Raw genomic sequence first — 20390 nt, 5'->3', positions numbered from 1 at the left:
TGACAAGCAGCATCAGACCCAAAGCAAAGAGACCAACTTGGTATAGACTAAAACCTCTAAAATTGAGAGACAAAATAAACATTAGCACTTTGTAAGCCAATTATATTTAGATATTTGCTACAATAATATAATAGAGCTCCCTTATTCATTTAAAAATACTCTTTTTCAGATGGTGTATCATGTAGCCCAGGCTAGCCTAAACTTATAGCCAAGAATGGCCTGATCCTCTTGCTTCTACCTCCCAAGTACTAGGATATCAGGCCCGCACACCACCATACCCAGGTAAAGAATACATATAGCACCATTACAACCCAGATAATCATCTGGGCACAGAAGTTAGCACAAGCAAAAACCACCACGGCTGAGCTAGCTTGGATTTCACTGTTGTTATTATTTGTTTTGTTTACATTTTTTCCAACCTCCCTGTCTCCATGTCCTCAATAACATCCTTAACAAGAGCCCATCTCCTGCTTCTGCCATCCTGCTGTCTATTCAACATCTGCCACCAAAGGACGTAGGGCTAGCTTATTTATCTATGCTTCTAGCATCTAACACATGGCACAGGGTAGTAATTCATTTGTGCAGACTGCTTTGCCAACTCGCAGAAGCAAAACACAGTACGTTTTTATTAAGCTAAGAACATACGACTGTGCTTTAGCAGAGTTGCTCTCAGCTTAGTACCTATTTAGCTAAAGGACCTTCAAAATATTAAGCCATTCATTCCTGTTCATGTTAGGTATAACAAAGACCAACGCTAACATACTCTTTAAATTCAGATCGGCACGTCTAACACCATGCCTACTATAAGGAGTCAGCAGACTGCATTGAGTCCACATGTGCCATCCTCAGAATCTGCTTTTCAGGATGCTAACTCCAAGAAAGGGGTTTTGTTGTTGTTGTTTCATACACTGGAGCAAGCAAGCCAGCTGGTTTTGCTCAAAATAACTATGGCTCAGAACTGAAAATGGCCCTGACCTCCCAACACACATCAGCTCTGCCTGCCCCATACAGGCTCTTTCCAGACTACAGAACCATTTCATCTTCAACAATCCACAAGTTGTCTCAACCCTGTCAAATACCACTTGAAATGAAGGGGTCATTAAAGGATTAGAATGATTTTCTTTATTCAAACATTGTTTTAAAATATAATTCCTTTACATAATAGCCTGTATGGACATGCTTTAAAATGTGTCATTGGGGCTGGCAAGATGGCTCAGCAGGTGAAGGAATTTGCTAAAAGACAGAACTGACTCCCCCAAGTTGTCCTCTATGTCCTCATCTATGCATGGCACAGGTGCATGGGCCCATGCATGTGCACACAACACACACACACACACACACACACACACACACACACACACACACACACGTAAATTAAATTAATGATGTCGGGCGTTGGTGGCACTGGCCTTTAATCCCAGCACTCGGGAGGCAGAGGCAGGCGGATCTCTAAATTCGAGGCCAGCCTGGTCTACAAAGCGAGTTTCAGGACAGCCTCCAAAACAACACAGAAAAACCCTGTCTCAAAAAAATCCCCCCCAAAATTAAATTAATAAATGTTTTTAGATGCTTTAAATAAAAATAAAACATGTAGTAACCCTTAGCAATGCTTTTATTCACCTGTTATCTGTCAGCCTCTAACACCAGAAGTTTTCTGCTATCTCTCACTTTTAGAGGATGACTACAACATTAAGCATGGCTCCCCACGATGCCATGTTCTCACTGATTACCCAAATCTTGGGAAAGTTCCTTGCAAATACAAGACTTTTACTCCAGTCCAACAAGCCAGTGTAAAGCAGGGCCTTTACCTTGGGTGGTGACTGCTGCTGTCTGCTGGTGTTTCCCAAATGCTGCAGTCGTAAAGCTCGGGGGATAAACTCAGGAGCAAGTGGATTCAACACATATGTCTTCTTGAGTTCTAAAGCCTCTAACTGTGCCTTGATCTGTTCAAATGTGATCCCATGTAGGCTATGATTTTCATGACACAGGACAATAAATCGTTCCCAAAACTTCCTGCAGAGAAGATTCAGAAATTGGGTCAGTGGGTGAACAGAAGTAACTAAAGATTCAAATTCTGCCCCCCCCAAGTCTTTAAGGCTAACATTCATATGAATACAATATAGATAGAATCATTCTAGCAAATGAAAGTCAGCTTAGGAGCATGCTACATACAAAACAGAATCACAAAACCTTTGACTCCTCCACACTATTAGAAATGTGTGTTTATGAGCCATATAATAAGGTTTTCAAAACTGATGGTAGCTCCATTTATAGAAAACCTGAACTTCTAGTCCTATACATATACATGTATACAAGTATCATGTACTTCTAGTGATACATGCAGATATACACATCTACAGTTATGCCCTGAATAACAACTAATCAATACATATTGCATACATAAAGTAGTTGACAATGTCGTAGCTGTTACAATCTGTGTAGATATCTGCTATGACAGTCATCTGATGATGATATCACCCAAAACTGCCTTTCTCAGAATTCGTTAGTAACGATTGTATGTATATACTACATATATGAGAATACAAATTTATATGCATATTAGTGTGAATTATAGATTGGAAAGAATTCTGTGTGGGACTAAGGAGATGGCTCAGTTGGCATAAGGCCTGCTGTACAGCATGAAGACTTCAGTTCTGAACTACAATACCTACACATAGACAGCTAGGGTGTAGTACCTATTCCCCAGGAGGATCTCACTGAGCCTCAGGTTCAGTGAGACTCCCATCTCAAGAAAATAAGATGGGATGGGTGGAAGAGCACCTGACCCGACTTTAGTTCCTAGAACCCACATCAGGTAGCACAAAAGCTCACAACTCCAGCTCCTAGGGTCCTGACTTCTGGCCTCCGTAGGCATCCACACATATGTGGTACATATATACAGACACATAAATAAAAACAAATCCAAATAATAAGTTGGAGAGTGAGAAAGATACTCTGATGTTGGCTCCACAGACATGCATACACATGCAAACATACACATGTGCACTCACACACACATACAGGCACACATAGACACACACATACACAACACAAAAGAAGCTACATATGCTAAACTACGTAAAACCAATTCAGTCAGAACATAAACTGGAGCCATAAAGGAAATAATCCATACAAGGGTCTCAAGAACAATCATCCCCTCAAATAGTTTTCTCTTAGAGACACCTGTCATAAACACAACTTATAATACCAACCAAATAGGAAGAACTAAATACATTATGGAAACTATAAGAAACTGAATTTCCTTATTAAACCTGTAAATATTAATCCAGATTGCTGGGGTTATAGGTAGTAGCTTCAAGGACACCATTTCAGAAGCATTCTAAACACTTACTAGAAATAAATCGAGTTTCAAAAGATGGAATTTATATTCCAGACCTGACTTATCTTCTTGCTGTCCCATGGATAGAGCAAAAGACCCTGGCTCTGTTCCAGTAGCTGCATCGAGTAGCGATGCCTGGCATGTTCCTCTTTGGGCTGGCTTCCTCGTGTACCGCATAAACAGTTTTATTATCATTCCTTATCATGTTTCTCATTAAGCTTCTTCTAAACTTTCAGGGACCAGGGATGCTGGAAAGGGTCTCTTGCAGCTTAGTTAAGCAATATGTACTATTTCCTACAAAACAAGCCCTGGGATTTTTATCAGGGAGCACACTCCATGATATGTATGTGGAAGCCAGAGAACAGCCTTGTGACACTGGTTCTCTCCTCCCTTTTCATGGGCTCTCTAGGTTTATGCGACAAAGGCCTTTACCTGCTTATCCCCAAAATGCTTAGTTTTAAAGCTAAAATTTTTTTAGGTTTTTTTCTCCATAAAAGCTCTTTAAAAAAAAGGGGGGGGGCAGTGGTGGCACACACCTTTAATCCCAGCACTTAGGAGGCAGAGGCAGGTGGATCTCTGTGAGTTCAAGGCCAGCCTGGTCTACAGAGAAAATTCCAGGACAGCCAGGGCTACACAGAGAAACCCTGTCTCAAAACTAACAAGCAAACAAGCAGAACCTTAAAAGAAAATGACTATAAAATTCATGAAAATTTGGAACTGAGTTTTATTACTCTATATTATATACATGTATGAAACTATCAAAAATAAATTTAACACTAAAATTAAGTTTTGACGAAATTAAAACAATAACGAAGTGGGGGGCAGTAGACAGTATAAAATTTAAACTTGATCACAGATACACGCAACACACACACACACACACACACACACACACACACACACACACACACACACACCCTACCTTGGGGCTCTGGCACCAGCTCACCCTGGCTCGAGTCAGCTTTTCGGGGAGGCTCCTCTGAACCACCTCATCTCATTCGTCACCCCTAAGAGCTCCTCATACTCTTTTTTCCATTTATTCATTTAGTAAACACTATGCAGTGTTCTTAGTTTGTTGTCAGTTCTTCCTTTAAGCACCACAGAGACGGTGGTCTGTGCTTTGCTCACTGACTATCTCCAAGCTAGAGGAGTGCTGACATCACAGTCATGGGGGGGGGGGTGTAATCTGCTGGCTACTGACTGACTGAATATATAATTAGGCATGTACCATGAAATGCCACTTAATAACAGATCTCTCACTAATATTGGATGTCAGGTAACATTAAGCCAGATTTTAGCTCACCATGAAGTCATACAGATAAATACATGCATAAGGACATAAATTACTCCCTATTTCCCAATTAAAGTCTCTCTAAGTTCAGTGACAGACTTACCTACACCTTCCAATTGAGCACAGAGCAATGGGGTCTCCCACCACAGCAACCAGGGATTGTGCTCTTGTGATGGCAGTATTGAGAAGTTTGTAGTTAGATAAAAAACCGTAATCTAAATCCTCGGTGGAGTCTTCCAAAAGTTGCTCTTTCTTTTTAATTGGTGTCTGCTTATGCTTGCAAGTGTGGCGTGTACGCACTGTGCTAAGAAACAGAACTCTGAATTGCTTTCCTACAAAAAAAAAATGGAAAAACGGCGAGATCATCACTCTGAATCACTGATAGAATAAATCTTACATCTGTAAAATCTTAATTGCTAGACCATGAATGCTGATAAAACAGGAGAAATCCCAGCCTTATGCACAGCTCTAAGAAGTGTGCAGCTGCCCTGGAATTCTGTGGCAGGTCCTCAAAAAGGAAACAGAGTGACCATCTGATTCAGCAACTCTACTTCAAAGAAAACCCACCACACCGAAAGCAAGGTCTCCATGAGGACTTTGCACCCATGCTCACTCAAGCCTTGCTCATGATGCCAAGGTGTGCCCCAGTGTCCACAGACACACCAGTGTAATTACACACAATGAGTTACTCAGTTGGTTTATACCACAGTATGAATGAACCTCAGAGGCACTGTATTAAGTGAATAAAACCTAGTCATAAAAGGACAGGTATATTTTGAAGGGGGAAAAAAAAACCCTAAATTGGAACACTGTAAGATCTGAAACATGTCAGACCCCCAGCACTTTGGGTAAGAGCAAATCAAGCTGTACTATCTGAATCTAATTAGAAGAGGCCCTAATGTAGTAAAATTCACACAGAGAAAGTAGAATAGAATGGTGTTCAGTAAGGGCTGGAGCAGAATGGGAGGTATTATTTAATGGTCCCAGAGTCTCAGTGTGGGAAGATGGACAGTTCTAGTGATGGATGGTGGTGTCGTGGCTATGGTGATGTACCACAGGAATGAATACACCACTTGCCACCCAACTACTCACATAGAAACGCTCAAAATGGTAAGTTTACTTATTATGGACTTTGTACTACAACAAAAAAAGTCATTATGACATTGTTTAGATTTTGAAAACCCTAAGTCTAACTATGTGGTCCAGACTGCCCTAGATTCCTGGTGATCCTCCTGCCTCAGCTTTTTTAGTGCTCAGATCACAGGTATGTATCATCATGCTTAGCTTAATTTTTTTTCATAATTGTTATTGCTAGAATAATCTTTGAGATTATCTAGCCCAACATCCACCCTACGCAAGAAACCTCTGCCTGGAAGCAGGGTAATTTAATCCTACCACACAGAGCAGACATGGCTGACTGTGCAAAGAAGCCTGATGGAGTCTGGTTTATAGCATTTGTTTCTTATAGTAATCTAACATTTCTCATTCTAAAACAAGGAAGGATCCAAACATTTGACAAGTGTTAATATTGGTCTTCAGTTTTCTCCTCTCTAACCCCACATCTTCATCTGCTCCTCGCCCATGTGGATACAGAATAGAGCATCAGCTGACCTACATTTACTATGTGAGTATTTGTATTCATTACCAAAATACCCAATTGAGTGTGACCTGAATGGGGGTAGGAGGAAGCCGCTGCTCCCATGATGCAGGCACTGGATTACTCTTCCTGTTGCATCACGTACCTAACACCCTGGCCTTTTCTAGTGTTCACATCATCACATTGCTTCATATATGTAAAGGCACAAAGTTTGTAACTCAATTCATGAACAATAAAAATAAATTTGCTGGTAACTAGTCGCTTAAAGAAGTCTACAAATAAAATATTTCAAAGTAATTCACAAATACAGTACAACAGCATGTATTATGTTGTATATTGTTTTATTTATTTATATATACATGTATACATACATACACACATACATACATATATCTATCCATGGCATTATATAACTGTGGTGATAGAAAAATTCAATTTGTTATTAATATCTTTATTTGGTATTGCAATTTTAATAAACATGTAAATTTAGTATTAAAGAGCTTAACAGGAATTATCATTGTGGACCCAAAAAAGTACGGAGGTTTCTTTTTTTCTTTTCTTTCTTTCTGTTAGATTTCTTAAAGGCCCACGCCTATTTAGGACAATTAGATATACAATCTACACATACTCTAAGACACTTGAATACTTCAGATAATTCATTCCAATCAGTCCTTACCTTGAACGTTTAGCACCCTTTCTACATTCACATCAGAGAGCCTCTTTTTCCGAAGTTCAGCGCGGATCCGAAACACCTGGTCAGCGTATGGAGTCACCACACCAATACTGCCGTCGTCTAACTTCCCCCATGCTACCGGCCACTTCCTTCTTAGCTCCTCCACGCGTTCCACCACTTCAAATACCTTTAACAAACACACTTGTTAAAATTACCACTGGTGTTTGGACAAAGAATATGGTAACCGAAGCCGACTGACACAGGGGTTGCATTTTAGCAAATGCCATTTGAAAATCAACCTACAAACGGGAGTAGTGTGTTCCTGACATGAACATAGTAAGGAAGGTAACATTGTATTAAAATTCCAAACAGTAAAACCCTATAATAATGTGACTGGTGGAAACATTGAAACCAAGACAATGTGCTGGGCAAGTGGCCACACCTTCCACATCCCCCATTCTTAAAGTAAAAAAGGACTGGAGTGTCGCAGAAAAACGGGGCGGGGTAGAATCATGAACAGAGGGAAAGCAGGGAAGCAAGTCCACAACTCCCTGGCGCTTCTCAGTCCACTCTCGAGCAAGCCAAGAAAGATCCAACTGATATAACCAAGCGGACCATCCAGCTGTTAGGTGACACAAACCTCAGCTGGAACTAGGACAAATAAACACTTTCAGAATCTGTTCCCTACTTGTAGTACAAGTTCAGCCCAGCCTAACCATTGCATGTACTTTTCTATAAATTTTACAAGCAAGTTGTTTAGACCCTACTTTCCGGGTTATACAGGGTTTTTAGTATAGTTTATCTACTTACTTTACCTCAATGAATTGATCAAAAAATTTCAATGTTTGGCATAGGTTAATAAAACATGCTCCTTAACTCCGAAGAGATTATTACTTCCAAAACAATCCTTTCTGTCTGTTTATCTACCGACACACCTATTTACTTACCTACTGTCTGTCTATCAATCATCTATCACGTCTTTCTATCATCCAGCTATCTATCAATCTATCTATCTATCATGTCTTGCTATCATATATATGTGATTGGCAAGGTCAATCCAGAATCAGAAAAGATTCCAGTGTCATATAGCTGAAGTGGACATTTTAAATTATATCTTTTAACTACAGTTTATTTACTAACAATTTCTATTTGAAATTACAATGCCTACTGCAATAAGGAATATGAAAAGTGTGTCTTTGCCTGTGCAGACAAATGTGGGACAAATGAAACACAAGAGACACTCTGCTGCAAAACCCCAACGGTTTCTACCGTGAACCTAACCACTGTCCTACCCTATCCTTCCATTCATTCTTACATTTTAAGTAGCATAAAATGGTATCAAAACAAATGGCCTCCCAACAGATCTGTAGACGAGTCAAACTCAGCAAAGACGCTGGAAATTGATCAAAGAGCATGCAAGCAAGAGAGAAGTGCTGTTTAGCGCAGCCTGCAGCCACTCCGTAAGAACAGTGAGGACTGCTTCCGAAGCCAGTTTCCATCTCCCTCAGATCTCTGTGTTGAAGACGCTATTGCAGGTGATTTTAGCAACCGGTAAACACTGGCACACTCAATTTCCCACAGGTTGCTACTGCAACAGGCCTGCATTGAGCAGCTGTCAGCATCTGTGTAGAGCTGAGGAAGCCCACAGGAGAAGAGTGCAGTCCTTCTCAGGGCAAGAATCCTCTCTTATGTACATTCAGCGGCCAGTAAGCATCAGTAGACTCTAACTTCCCTTGATCTACATGCAGAAGTTCCTTACGGTGGCTGGAGAGCTGGCTCAGCAGTTAATGGTACTTTCCGGTCTTCCAGAGGACCTGAGTTTGGTTTCAAGCACTCACACTGGGCAGCTGACCAACACTTGTATGTAACTGTAGCTACAGGGGATTGAAAATTCCTTCTGGTCTCAGCAGGCATTTGTAGTCACATATATGTACCCACTCCAACACACTGACAACTTGATTTTTAATAAATAAAATTTTTAAAAAGTCTCACAAACTCGCAACACTGCCAAGAAACCCAGCTTCAGCTGGATCCCAATTCATGCTCCAAACAACTTAAAGTAAGATAATTGTCATGAAAAGGATTCACCAGATCTGTGCTGACAGAAGGACTCAGCAAACAAAAAGTCAGAAGACAATCCAAAGTTAGGAAAATCAATGAAGAAAAATTACCAAAGGGACATCATTAAGCTCCAACATGTGTCTAATATTAGAGAAAAGTCAGATGGAAAGAAGAAAAAATTAAATATTAAACATATTCAAAGAAAACCAGGCTAGGTGTAGTGGTAGCACGTGCCTTTAATCCCAACACTCAGGAGGCAGATAATAAAAATGTTCAAGGCAATGATGGCTAAAGTATGTCCATACCTAATGAAAACACACATAAATACAACGAACTTCAAGTATGATAGATATACCCCGATGTACACCAAGATGTGCACCCAGACATATCACAGTCAAAATGCCCAAAATCAAAGACAAAAATGAAACAGGAACAGAAAACGAAAAGCAACCATATTTACAAAGGGACCCTAAAGATAAACAATCAGAAAGAGGAGGGGAATTCAATATGGTGGTGGTGGAGACTGACCAATAATCTTACATCCAGCAAAGCTTTCAAAACTGAGGAAAAATAAAGACATCTACAGATAAACAAACCTGAAAATTCTGACCAGAAATACTAAAGAACATTCTTCAGTCTAAAACCCAATGTCACCAACAGCAATGCAAAGTCACAGAGTACTGACATAACCCTGAACAAGGCAGAACACAGATGTTTATTTTCCTTCCTTGTCTCAACTGATTTAAAGAGCAATTGTATAAAATAATGTCAAGCTACAACATATAGAATACACTATGTGTATTATGTTGACAGTAAGCACACAACAGGCAGTGAAAATTTATGACAGGTGGTCATACAAACCATGCCTAGAGGTGAAAAGATCACCAACACTCAATGAACAGTAATACAGAGCTAGGCAGGAATGTAGCTCAGTGGTGGAACACATGCCTAGCATAGTCAATGCTGCGGCTCTTCCCACAAAAGGAGAATTAATCTCTGTCCCTTTTCTTCTCTTGGAATTACACACACACACACACACACACACACACACACACACACACACACACACACACACACACTCACACACACACTTTAACAAGGTATCTTTCACATTATTAGAAATTGGCACAGTACTATGAGAATGAATGATGAAAGGGGAGGTTGATGTAGAGTTATGTAAGAGTTTCTCCATATCCCCGAAATTTAGATAGATTTGAAATAGCTTCTGATTACATATATACTATTGGCCATAGACACATCATTAAACAACTAAATATACAATACATGTAAGTTTGCATATACATACTTATATAATTTAGATGAAATTTTCACATCTGGGCTGATAACGATCCCCACAAGAGTCATCATAGACTATGTAATAAAACACCAGCACTAGGTATGAGAAGCACCCTTTTGAGCTACTGTTCAAAGTTATCTAAGAGACTCCTAATACGATATACAGGCTACAGCTGTGACACCCTCCCCCCTCCACCAGAAGTGGAAGATAAATTCCTACTGATGAAAACACCATGCACTTTGTAAACAGGACCCAGAGGACAAAGCTGGATCAGACATGAAATCCTTCTCCCTGAGGACTAAGTTTCATGGCACAAGAAGGCACCATGGAGGCTTGCAAAGGAAGAAAACAACCAATGGTCCTATCCAGTTATGAACCATAACAAGGGGCTGGAGAGATGGCTCAGAGGTTAAGGGCACTGACTGCTCTTCCAGAGGTCCTGAGTTCAATTCCCAGCAACCACATAATGAGACCTGGTGCAATCTTCTGACATGCAGGCAGAACAGTGTATACGTAATAAATAAATCTTTAAAAAAAATGAACCATACCAACCAGCATGGCATGGTAACATTAAAGATACCTAAGTACTGGCACACATGCCTTGGCAATAACCAACAACTCTAGGATTGGAGTTAAGGCTGACTCAACAAGAGGGAAATCATTCCTGGTACTGAAAACCTAGCCTCCTACCCAGGGCTAGTAAAGCCATCGGTCTTGAAGGAGAACCTACAATCACCACTTTACCAATCCAGCATAATTCCTAGTTACATCTGAATATCTATCCTTATAGCTACAGGTTAAGTGTAATCCTCACCCCTAGATCAAGGAAATTTCTCACCATTACAGAAGACTACAGCTGATCAAAATGCAGAGTTGTGAAGCCCAGTTCCAACTGATACTTATATACAACATAACTCCTGGCCTGAGGCTCTGGAATTACTTCCAAAGAGGTGTGAAAGACTCTAAGAACCAAAGGCACAGGAAGCTTGCTTGTGATATTTTTGTTTCCTAGAAACATCAGAGAAGCTAACCCATAAAGTCTGACTAACATGATTGCCTAAACATGACTTGAGCAAGGAAAACACCAATAGACATTTAACATGAATGGGGAAGTTCATTAGGCCTTAATCCTAGACAAAGAACTACAGGCAACCAAAGAATGCTGAGAGCAAGAGAAATGGTTTTCCCCAGGGAAAAGCACATCAATGACTTACCCAGGTCCAAGTGGTCAGCCCTGAAAACATACATGCAACATTATACAGACTAAGCAGCTTGTATATGAATATTTAGGGAGAACTACGTGTGTGTGTGTGTGTGTGTGTGTGTGTGTGTGCGCGCGCGTGCACTACATAATGAGACCCTGTCTTGAGATAAATGAACTCTACCCTGTAATGCAGGGTTTGTGAATATGGTCAAAATATATTAATGTATTATTAATTAATCACCTAATTAATAAATGCTCTAATTTTTTCCCTTTGGACTCAGCTGCAGTAAACTAGAACCTGGTTTTCAGTCCATAGAAGAGACCCTGGGCAATGAACCTCAAAATTTTTGAAAGCAGTAACTAATGCAACTGAATAGCCATGCTCTAGGTAAGCTCAAAGTCACTTGAAATGTCTCTAATGTTACGTTTGATATTTAAAGGTAGCACAAATGTTGTCTTTACATTTTCATAATATATAAAGAATTTTTCCCAAAATACCTGGAGTAAAATTGACAGTCCAGTAAAGTTGTGCTACACACATCCTACAGCTTGGAGAGTACCTGAAAAACACACCATGAAGGAACAAGAGCCCAGTGCTTGGCTGTGATCCCTGATGCCACATATAAGGATCCCAGAACCTTCTGGAGTTTAGGACCTATTTGTTACTCTGTCAGTCACCCACCTTCTACCAAAATCAACTTCCAGGCCAATGAGTTTCAGCCTGACTGCAAAAAACAACAAAGGAGAGCTTTACAGCAACCTTCAGTCTTGCTATATTTAAAGAAAAGTTTACCTGTTCCTAAAATTAAATGGCACAGACTAATGAAAATGCCAGGTTTCTTGGGTTGGGGCTAGAGTCTGAGCAAGTGGCACTGGTGGTTTTCTTGCACTAAATTCTAACTATAAGCCTCTAATCAGTTTTTAAAAGGACATATGAGGTCCTATTATGTAATATAAACTGTTTCTTTGTAAATACAATGAGCAGAGACTAGAAATGACATACACTTCCTCCACCTTCCTGTGACAACAGGACCTTCACTACAGGCTTCCTAGTGAACTTGCCTACTGCCTGACCTGACCCTCAGGACACCCACATTCCCTCTGGGAAGCAGAAACTGAAAAAGGGAATTACAAAGCCACTGATGAAGCAGTGATGCCAATGTTGGAGACTGTGTGGTCTCTTGGAAGCACAGGATTCTGAAATTCAACTCTTCCTCATTCAAAATGATGTCTCCTTTGAGTATGAGCTAGAAATTCAATCACTCTGTCTTAGACATGAGCCAATAATGCTCTATGTCAGAATATGTTGCTTTTCCTCACAAGTTGTGTTTTCTGTTTTAACATTATTACAAAAAGAAAATCAAATTTTTCCGCCTGTAGAGTCATCTAATAAATAAACGTAAAGTTTGCTCAATTTTCTTGTAAAAGAAATCGACACATTATAAACTATCAACCCTGAATTCAAAATGAATGCTCTAGAATCAGACCAAGAAAATATTAAAATCAGTATGAAGAACTAAGATACCTCTGCATTGTTATAAAAGGCGGTGCTATTCTTTTCTTGTACGTCTTCCCCTCGTGCTGTAAAAAACGTGAGTGGGTAGAAGTCCTTGTGTGCTGGCTGCTTTCCACTGGCCATTAGTTTACCCTCGTAGAAAAGCTCAGAGGTATAGCTGCAGAGGAAGAATAGAACAAAGGAAGCTATCAGCCAACTTAATTCCACCTGCATAAAAAACCTGCTGAAGTCTAATACTAATTTATGGCCACAATTAATTTTTGTCCAAACATTGAATACTCATGATGCCAATAATTTCCCAGAAATAATGACAGTAGTTAACAGAGCAGGTCCCTATGACACCATTGTTAAATGCATTGATTTTTATAAGAAATGAAGGCAGAGCACAAAAGAAATGATGCACAGTCACTACAGCTGAGACCTCTGCTCTGGGAGAAAATTCCCTGAGCTGTGTTTTCTTAGCTAATACATTGTAATTCCATTCATGTGGATCACACACTGCCATGCCTTCGGTCAGCAATGGACCCATGGCCTACACTATAATTGAAAACCTCCTAGCACATCTACAACACAGCACCAAGAGGTGCCCGCCTCTGTGGTGGTGCTGGTGAAGACCCACAAAGGACATTGATACACAGTGTGTCCTATGCCAAATGACTACGCCAGTGCTTTATGTATTTACTGCAATTTGCTATTTCAGAGTGTATCATTCTACCTACAAAAATATGTCTGAGTGCTGGAAAGATGGCTCAGGGGTGAAGAGCATTGGCTGCTATTCTAGAGGTCCTGAGTTCAATTCCCAGCAACCATATGGTGGTTCACAATCATCTATAATAGAATCTGATGCCCTCTTCAGGCATGCAGGCAAACATACAGAACATTCATATATTTTTTAAAAAATTACATAAATAAATAAAAACCTGTCCATAAAGATGTCTGTCATGTCATACCAGCAGTCTCATACATCTCATGTTTACCAGGACACAGGAGACTGATTATACTGTTTAGGTCTGTGAAAAGTCTTCTATGATGTTCGCACAATGACAAAATTCTAACGACAGTTCTCAGACTGCATCCTATGATTGAGTAATGTGTGACTGTACATGCAAACACAGAAATACAGACTTGGATACAGTGTCCAACTGTAAAGTGAACACACTTTGGTGAAAAACTCATTGTTTAGTATGAAACTCAATGACTACAAATGAATGGTAACCATGACAAAAGGAATGACAGTGTGAGATGATGACAGGACATAATCTACACAAATGCTTCCAGAAAGACCTAAAAATGGTTTCTACAGGCATGGCATAACAGTCACCAGATGTCACATAAGAGAGAACTCTTTTAACCATGTATACAGTATTTAAAAGGAGTCTTTTTAAAACTCCATGTCAGGGTTTTTCTCCTTTCATTTCCTTTCTCTTAAAATAGATAATGTGGGCATTTTCATATAGATTATGTATTAATTTGCAGAAAAAGTTATCATGACCAGTAAAACCTGAAGTTTTAGTACTCAAACTGCATTATTTCTTGTGAAGAATCACAGCTCTGGATTTTGAGGTATTCGTTTAAAAACACAAATTTGGGCATAGTCTATAACACTCAGAGACCACAAATAATCCACCTAAAGTCACCTGTGCCTGGTCATGTACTGGCTGGTTTCCCTCCCACAGCCCACAGGAAGTGTGAGTCAGAGTGGACAGCTCACACCTACTTGATGATAGCTTCATGAGAGCGGTAGTTCTCACAGAGGAGGATCCTACATGGAAACTCGGCAGGGTAATGCTCGTAGAGTCGATCAAGTAATGAAACATGAAGGTTTCTCTCCCTGGCAAACTCGCTGTAAACAAAAGGACTGAGCTGTAACAGACAAACATACAAAGAAAATTTAACCAGATATATAATTAGTGTTTTTGAATCTGTGTATACAGTCTTCTATACTAAAACTTCTTAGGTATTTAAAATGATGAATGATGAACCAAACTCCCTACCCCTCCCCCCAAAAAAATCATTCATATTGTCTACAAACCATTTTACAAATAAAAGGGATAGACAGCCAGGCAGTGGTGGTACAGGCCTTTAATCCCAGCACTCAGGAAGCAGAGGTAGGCAGATCTCTGTAAATTCAAGGCCAGCCTGGTCTACAGAGCCCAGGACAGACAGGGCTACACAGAGAAACCCAGTCTCGGAAGAAAAACAAAACAAACAAACAAGCAGACAACAACAACAACAAAAAGGACTAGACAAATTCCTACTAAGTGTAGTGCAGCAACAGAGTCTGGAGTTACACACAGTTACACATAGCCCCTCCCATGCAATGTAATAATTTAAAGAATATAAATCAGTTACTTCACCAAAACGAATCAACTGCTTAAAATAATACACTTGGGGGCTAGAGAGACAGCTCAATGGGTAAAGGTGCTCGCATCCAAACTTGATGACGAGTTTGGTCCTGAGAACCCAGATGATGGAAGGAGAGAACGGACTGCTGCAAGTTGTCCTCTGACCTCCACATACTCAACACGTGTGTATGCGCACGCACACACACTAAACAATGTTTTTAAAGGATTTACCTTTAAAATAAAATAATAAATGCAGACTGGATATTGTAGCACACACCTGAATCACAGAACGTAAGAGGCTGAGGCCACGTGCTGTGTTTTGAGGATAGTCTGGGATACACAGTAAAGCTTTTTTCTCAATAACTAAGAGAATGAATGAATGAATGAAATTAACTCATAAGATATTTGACTATGATGAAAAAATATTAACATTAATAATTAACAAGTTTTTTTCCCATAATGAAATCTACTACTCTATATGCTAAACTTAAAAATTAACTTTAAAGGGGCTGGAGAGAGGCTCAGAGGCTAAGAGCATCACTGCCCTTGCAGAGTACCAGGTTCAGTTCCCACATCCTCTTCTGACCTCCCCTGGCACTGCAGCACATGGAGCATACAGACACACTCCAGTACACACATACATATAAAATAAATATTTTTAAATTAACTTTTACAAACTACAGAAAGGGCTATGTAACTAGCCTCAAGTCCATAAATAAATGGTAAAATATAGTAAGAAAATTTTCTTTTAATTAAAAAACATACAACCAGCCTCCTTGATCTCATTAAGTATAAAGAGCCACTCTAGGCTATACCTTTTACTGCTAAAAATCACACTAAAGATACTTCAGGCAAAGGAAGAGCACAAAATTCCTTCTGTACACTGGCTTCTTCCCTGGAAGACTCAAGCCTGTTCTGCAGACCCTCAACCCACTGAAGTAGCAGGACAAGCTCCGAACAGCATGACAGACAATACCACAGACAGAGGCTTTTCTCTTTATATGTAAGTATGCAAATGACATAAAATCTGACATATTCTTTGGAATTGTGACTATAATTTTAATTGTCTTATTTCACATGATATTAAAAATTTAACTCTTCACATATTAGAAGTAGGGAATTACAGAAGCATCCAGCAGACTCAGCTACCACACCCTTTGTGTTGACCTGTCATTTCCTCAGCTGTTGCCACCCTGGCCACCACACACTGTCTCCCCACTGCTGCCACAAGAAGGCTCCTTTCCTGCCCCATCACCGGTTTTACCCCCTGTTACCTTTAGAACAGAGGCCAAGTCTAGTTAGTTAGGAGCCCTAGAAAGGGACCCCTGCTGTGGTAACAACTGGTATTTTAGAAAACAGAATATTAAACATCAAAATATAACTTGCAAGACTGTGACTAAGATGACGCCTACCTGCATATGATCACCAGCCAAAACAATCCGTGTGTTTTTAGTTGCTAAGGCTAGAGGCATAATGGTCTCACACTCCATGGCCTGGGCAGCTTCATCTAACAGAATATGCGTAAAAAAACCTGGAAAACAGTGTAAACAGCATACATCATAGCAGCAGTACAGCAGGATGCTTCCTACCACTCTAAGGAAAGAGTTTTTCTTCCATTAATCCAAGAGTACTTTAAGGCAATCCTCCATCTAGACAATCTGCTTAAGACATGATTTTTTTAAAAGGTTAGAGGCTGGAGAGATGACTCAGCAGTTAAGCAAATGCACTGGTATTCTAGAGGACCTGAGTTTGGTTGCCAGCACCCATGTTGGATGGCTCACAACTACTTGTAATTCCAGGGATTTGATACCTTCTACACACAGACACACAAGGACGTACACACACTCTCTCTAATATACAGAGTACTGAAAATAAATGTAATATTTTTAAAAGATCAGAAAGAGTAGCTATTTTCTTTTGTTACCATTTTTTTTCAGGAGCTGCATAAATCCTGAAATTGTTGTTTACTACTTAACTTAGAAAAGGAAGACACAGGTAGATCTGAGCTTGAGGCCAACCTGATGTACAGAGTGAGTTTCAGGACAGCCAGGGCTATTCAGAGAAACCCTGTCTCAAAAGACAAAAAAAGGAAGGGCCAAGTGTGGTGATGGTGCACACCTTTAAAGCCAGCACTTGGGAGGCAGAGGCAGGTGGATCTTTGTGAGATTGAGGCCAGACTGGTCTACAGAAGGAGTTCCAGCACAGTCAGAGCTACACAAAGAAACCCTGTTTTGTTTAAAAAAGAAAAAGGGGGGGGGGAGGAAGAGGAGGAGGAGGAGGAAAAGAAAATGCAATTGGAATTAATTAAACTGAATCTTAGTTTGGTTAACTATAAGATAATGGTCTTATCATTGATATAAGAATGAGATGAAATAAAATATAACAGCACCCAGAACAAGAGACTTATTAGTAAACACAGCTCTATGCCTAGCCCTTCCCAGCTGCTCCCCCTCTGACCAAGCAATGCCACAGCATCTAACTTTACATCTGCAGGACCAACATACGAGGTCTCAGCATCAAGTGAGGACAAAGCTGGCTGAGTAAACATTCCCCAACTAATCTCTCAAAGAGCCTTATTCACAGTGATGCTGCCATTGTGCAGCATCTGAAACACACCCTGGGACTGCCCTAGCAGCCACTTAAGAGCTATAAGCATGGAGAGGAAGTCTCATCCCATGGGGGGACCTTCCCATGTTAGCCACTAATCCCAGGTTAGTCACCTCCCTTAACAATTCTGAATTCCTTCCAAAATTAGAACTAGACTCAATAAGGAAAAGAAAAATGCTGGCTTCCAGTCCTTCATTTAAGATAAACAGAGCTTTTAATTTTTAAAATGTTAAACTCGAGGGCCTCCAAGTGTCTATACCCTGGGTCAGGTAGCAGGAATACAGATGAAGTGAACAGCCTCTGTTGCCCAGGGACTCAGATGTTCAACAGAATTTGTCATGGCTTTAAAGACAACTCCAATAGGAGACAGGAACATAATGGGAAATGTCAAAAATTATAGCAGAGCAAATGAGAACCTTGCTAAATTATCTACTAAAGTAATATGATGACCTCATGGTCAAGTTCTACCATATTCACCATAACTTGCCATCTTAGATTTCTGTGCTCACATAAAATTAGATTGAGCCAGAAGCCAAGTACTTGGAAGGCTGAGGCCAAAGAATGTGAGTTTAAGGCTAGCCTCGGCTACATATCGAATTCAATACAAACACAAATAAAAGCAAGACCCTGTCTCAAAAACACAAAAATAAAAAGTAAATACAATTGATTTTTACATTGTCCCAGCATGTAAATGCAAAGACCTCAGACCTATAGAGACCAGCTGTGAAGAGGGCTTACTGCACAATGATGAAGCCTGGAGCTCGGCTGCAGCACCCACACAACAAGTGGGGCTTCTCACCGGTGCCTGTAACCCCAGCTTCAAAGAGGACACAGGAGGAGCACTTGGGCTTGCTGGCTTTTGGCCTAGCCAAGACAGCATGAGCCTCAGACACAGGGAAAGATTCTGCCTCCAAGGAATAACAGAGAGTGATGGAAGAGGTCATCTAAAGCCCTTTTCTGGCTTCCACATCCTCTCAAAGGTGTGTGTGTGCGCGCGCGCACACACACACACACACACACATTCACATTCACATTCACCTGTGCAGACACACAGACACACATAAATCTTTTAAAAAGAAGAAACCTTCATTGTGTGCCATGATTGTTATTCTACATGACAAGATACAAAAGCAACTTAGCAAAAACCTCAACAAATATCTCTCTCTCTCTCTCTCTCTCTCTTGTGCACACACACACACACACACACACACACACACACACAAACCCACTGTCCAAATTCACATGATCATTAGCTAACAAAAACCACCTGGCCAACTGGAGCACAAACGGAATGGCAGTCATGAAGCTGACTACACTGAGGGTTGGCAAATGTTTTTCAGTCAAGGACCAAAGAGCTCTCCTGTCCCTGTTGAAGAGCCTGCCTGAGCTTTACACCACAAAAGTAGCCGCGGACAAGAAACAAGGTAATCAATAGGTACTGGCAGCTGTACTCTGTGCAGTAGAAGAGACACTTGACCAGATGTGGCCCACAGGACAGCACTTGCCAAAGGAGCGCATACACGAAGCCTGGGAGACAGCCACCTGTGGTGAGTGGGCATACCGGGGTCAAGGTCCAGCTGGCAGAGGTACTGGGAAGTATTCAATGTGACCACCACCACTCGATGTTTCAGAATGTCTTCCTTCTGGGGCATCTGAAAAGTGGAGTGTGCGCCTGAGATCAAGCAGTACTGATGCACGACTGGGTGGACAGTCTTCACCCAGCGGTTTCGGAAATACACCCTACAAGAGAGGACCACACGCCGATTATTAAACACTGTACTGGTAGTTAAGACCACAGTGCCAAAACTTATCAAAAAATTCTCGTAGTCACACACCATGTAAGTTTAGAATTTTAGTATAAAACTGCCACTGCACCCACGATGACCTTTCTAGCAAATATTTTAGAAGATATAAATATAAGTGAAGGAGCCACCACAAAAGAAATACCTAATTTTTTATGTATTCAGATTAATCTTGCAACAGAATTAACAAACAAATGTTTTATAAGCAATAGTTTTAAAAATTAAGTTTGAAACCTTTACTCTCAAATTACCTTTTTTCAAGTATAGTCTAACAAAAATGTACTTAACTCATATTTCAATTGTATATGCTAATACAAACCATGAAATTAGGCTTATAACACTTTTAGTTTAGAACAATTTGCAATAATTCTACTTTAGAAAAGTTCTTAAAAGTATTTTTTAAAAGACTTCTGCCTGGGCTTCTGGAATCTGAAGGTAAACTAAATTTTTGAATAATCACAAACTTGTCAGTGAAAATCTTAAGAAATTTCATCTTTCAGATAACTGCAGTAGAAAATATGAACAGGCTTCAGCTACAGATTACTCTGATCTGATGTACAGACACAACCTAAACTTCCAGCCTCCACCATCCCACATGGCAATGATCTACCAGCTGAGCAGGGCTTTAGGGCAACCACAAAGGCTTTGGCTTTACTC

At 40.3% G+C, this 20390-nt stretch overlaps 1 protein-coding gene across 4 annotated transcripts in view; it reads right to left on the bottom strand.

Moving 5' to 3' along the window:
* Positions 1-20390, bottom strand: part of Helz (helicase with zinc finger) — a 127627-nt gene that overhangs the window by 36421 nt on the left and 70816 nt on the right. For all 4 annotated transcript variants that reach the window (XM_005069993.4, XM_013113329.3, XM_040749983.1 and 1 more), the window contains 7 exons: positions 19493-19671; positions 16737-16855; positions 14697-14842; positions 12989-13136; positions 6905-7088; positions 4735-4963; positions 1809-2013 (listed from right to left, as the gene is read on the bottom strand). In XM_005069993.4, coding sequence (XP_005070050.2) covers positions 1809-2013; positions 4735-4963; positions 6905-7088; positions 12989-13136; positions 14697-14842; positions 16737-16855; positions 19493-19671 — 1210 coding nt within the window. The remainder of the gene's footprint in view (positions 1-1808; positions 2014-4734; positions 4964-6904; positions 7089-12988; positions 13137-14696; positions 14843-16736; positions 16856-19492; positions 19672-20390) is intronic.

Source organism: Mesocricetus auratus, unplaced genomic scaffold (assembly GCF_017639785.1).
Source record: "Mesocricetus auratus isolate SY011 unplaced genomic scaffold, BCM_Maur_2.0 Super-Scaffold_100007, whole genome shotgun sequence".
NCBI classification, from domain to species: domain Eukaryota; kingdom Metazoa; phylum Chordata; class Mammalia; order Rodentia; family Cricetidae; genus Mesocricetus; species Mesocricetus auratus.
The sequence above is the reverse complement of the archived record's forward strand: the minus strand, read 5'-3'. Positions and strand labels throughout refer to the sequence as shown.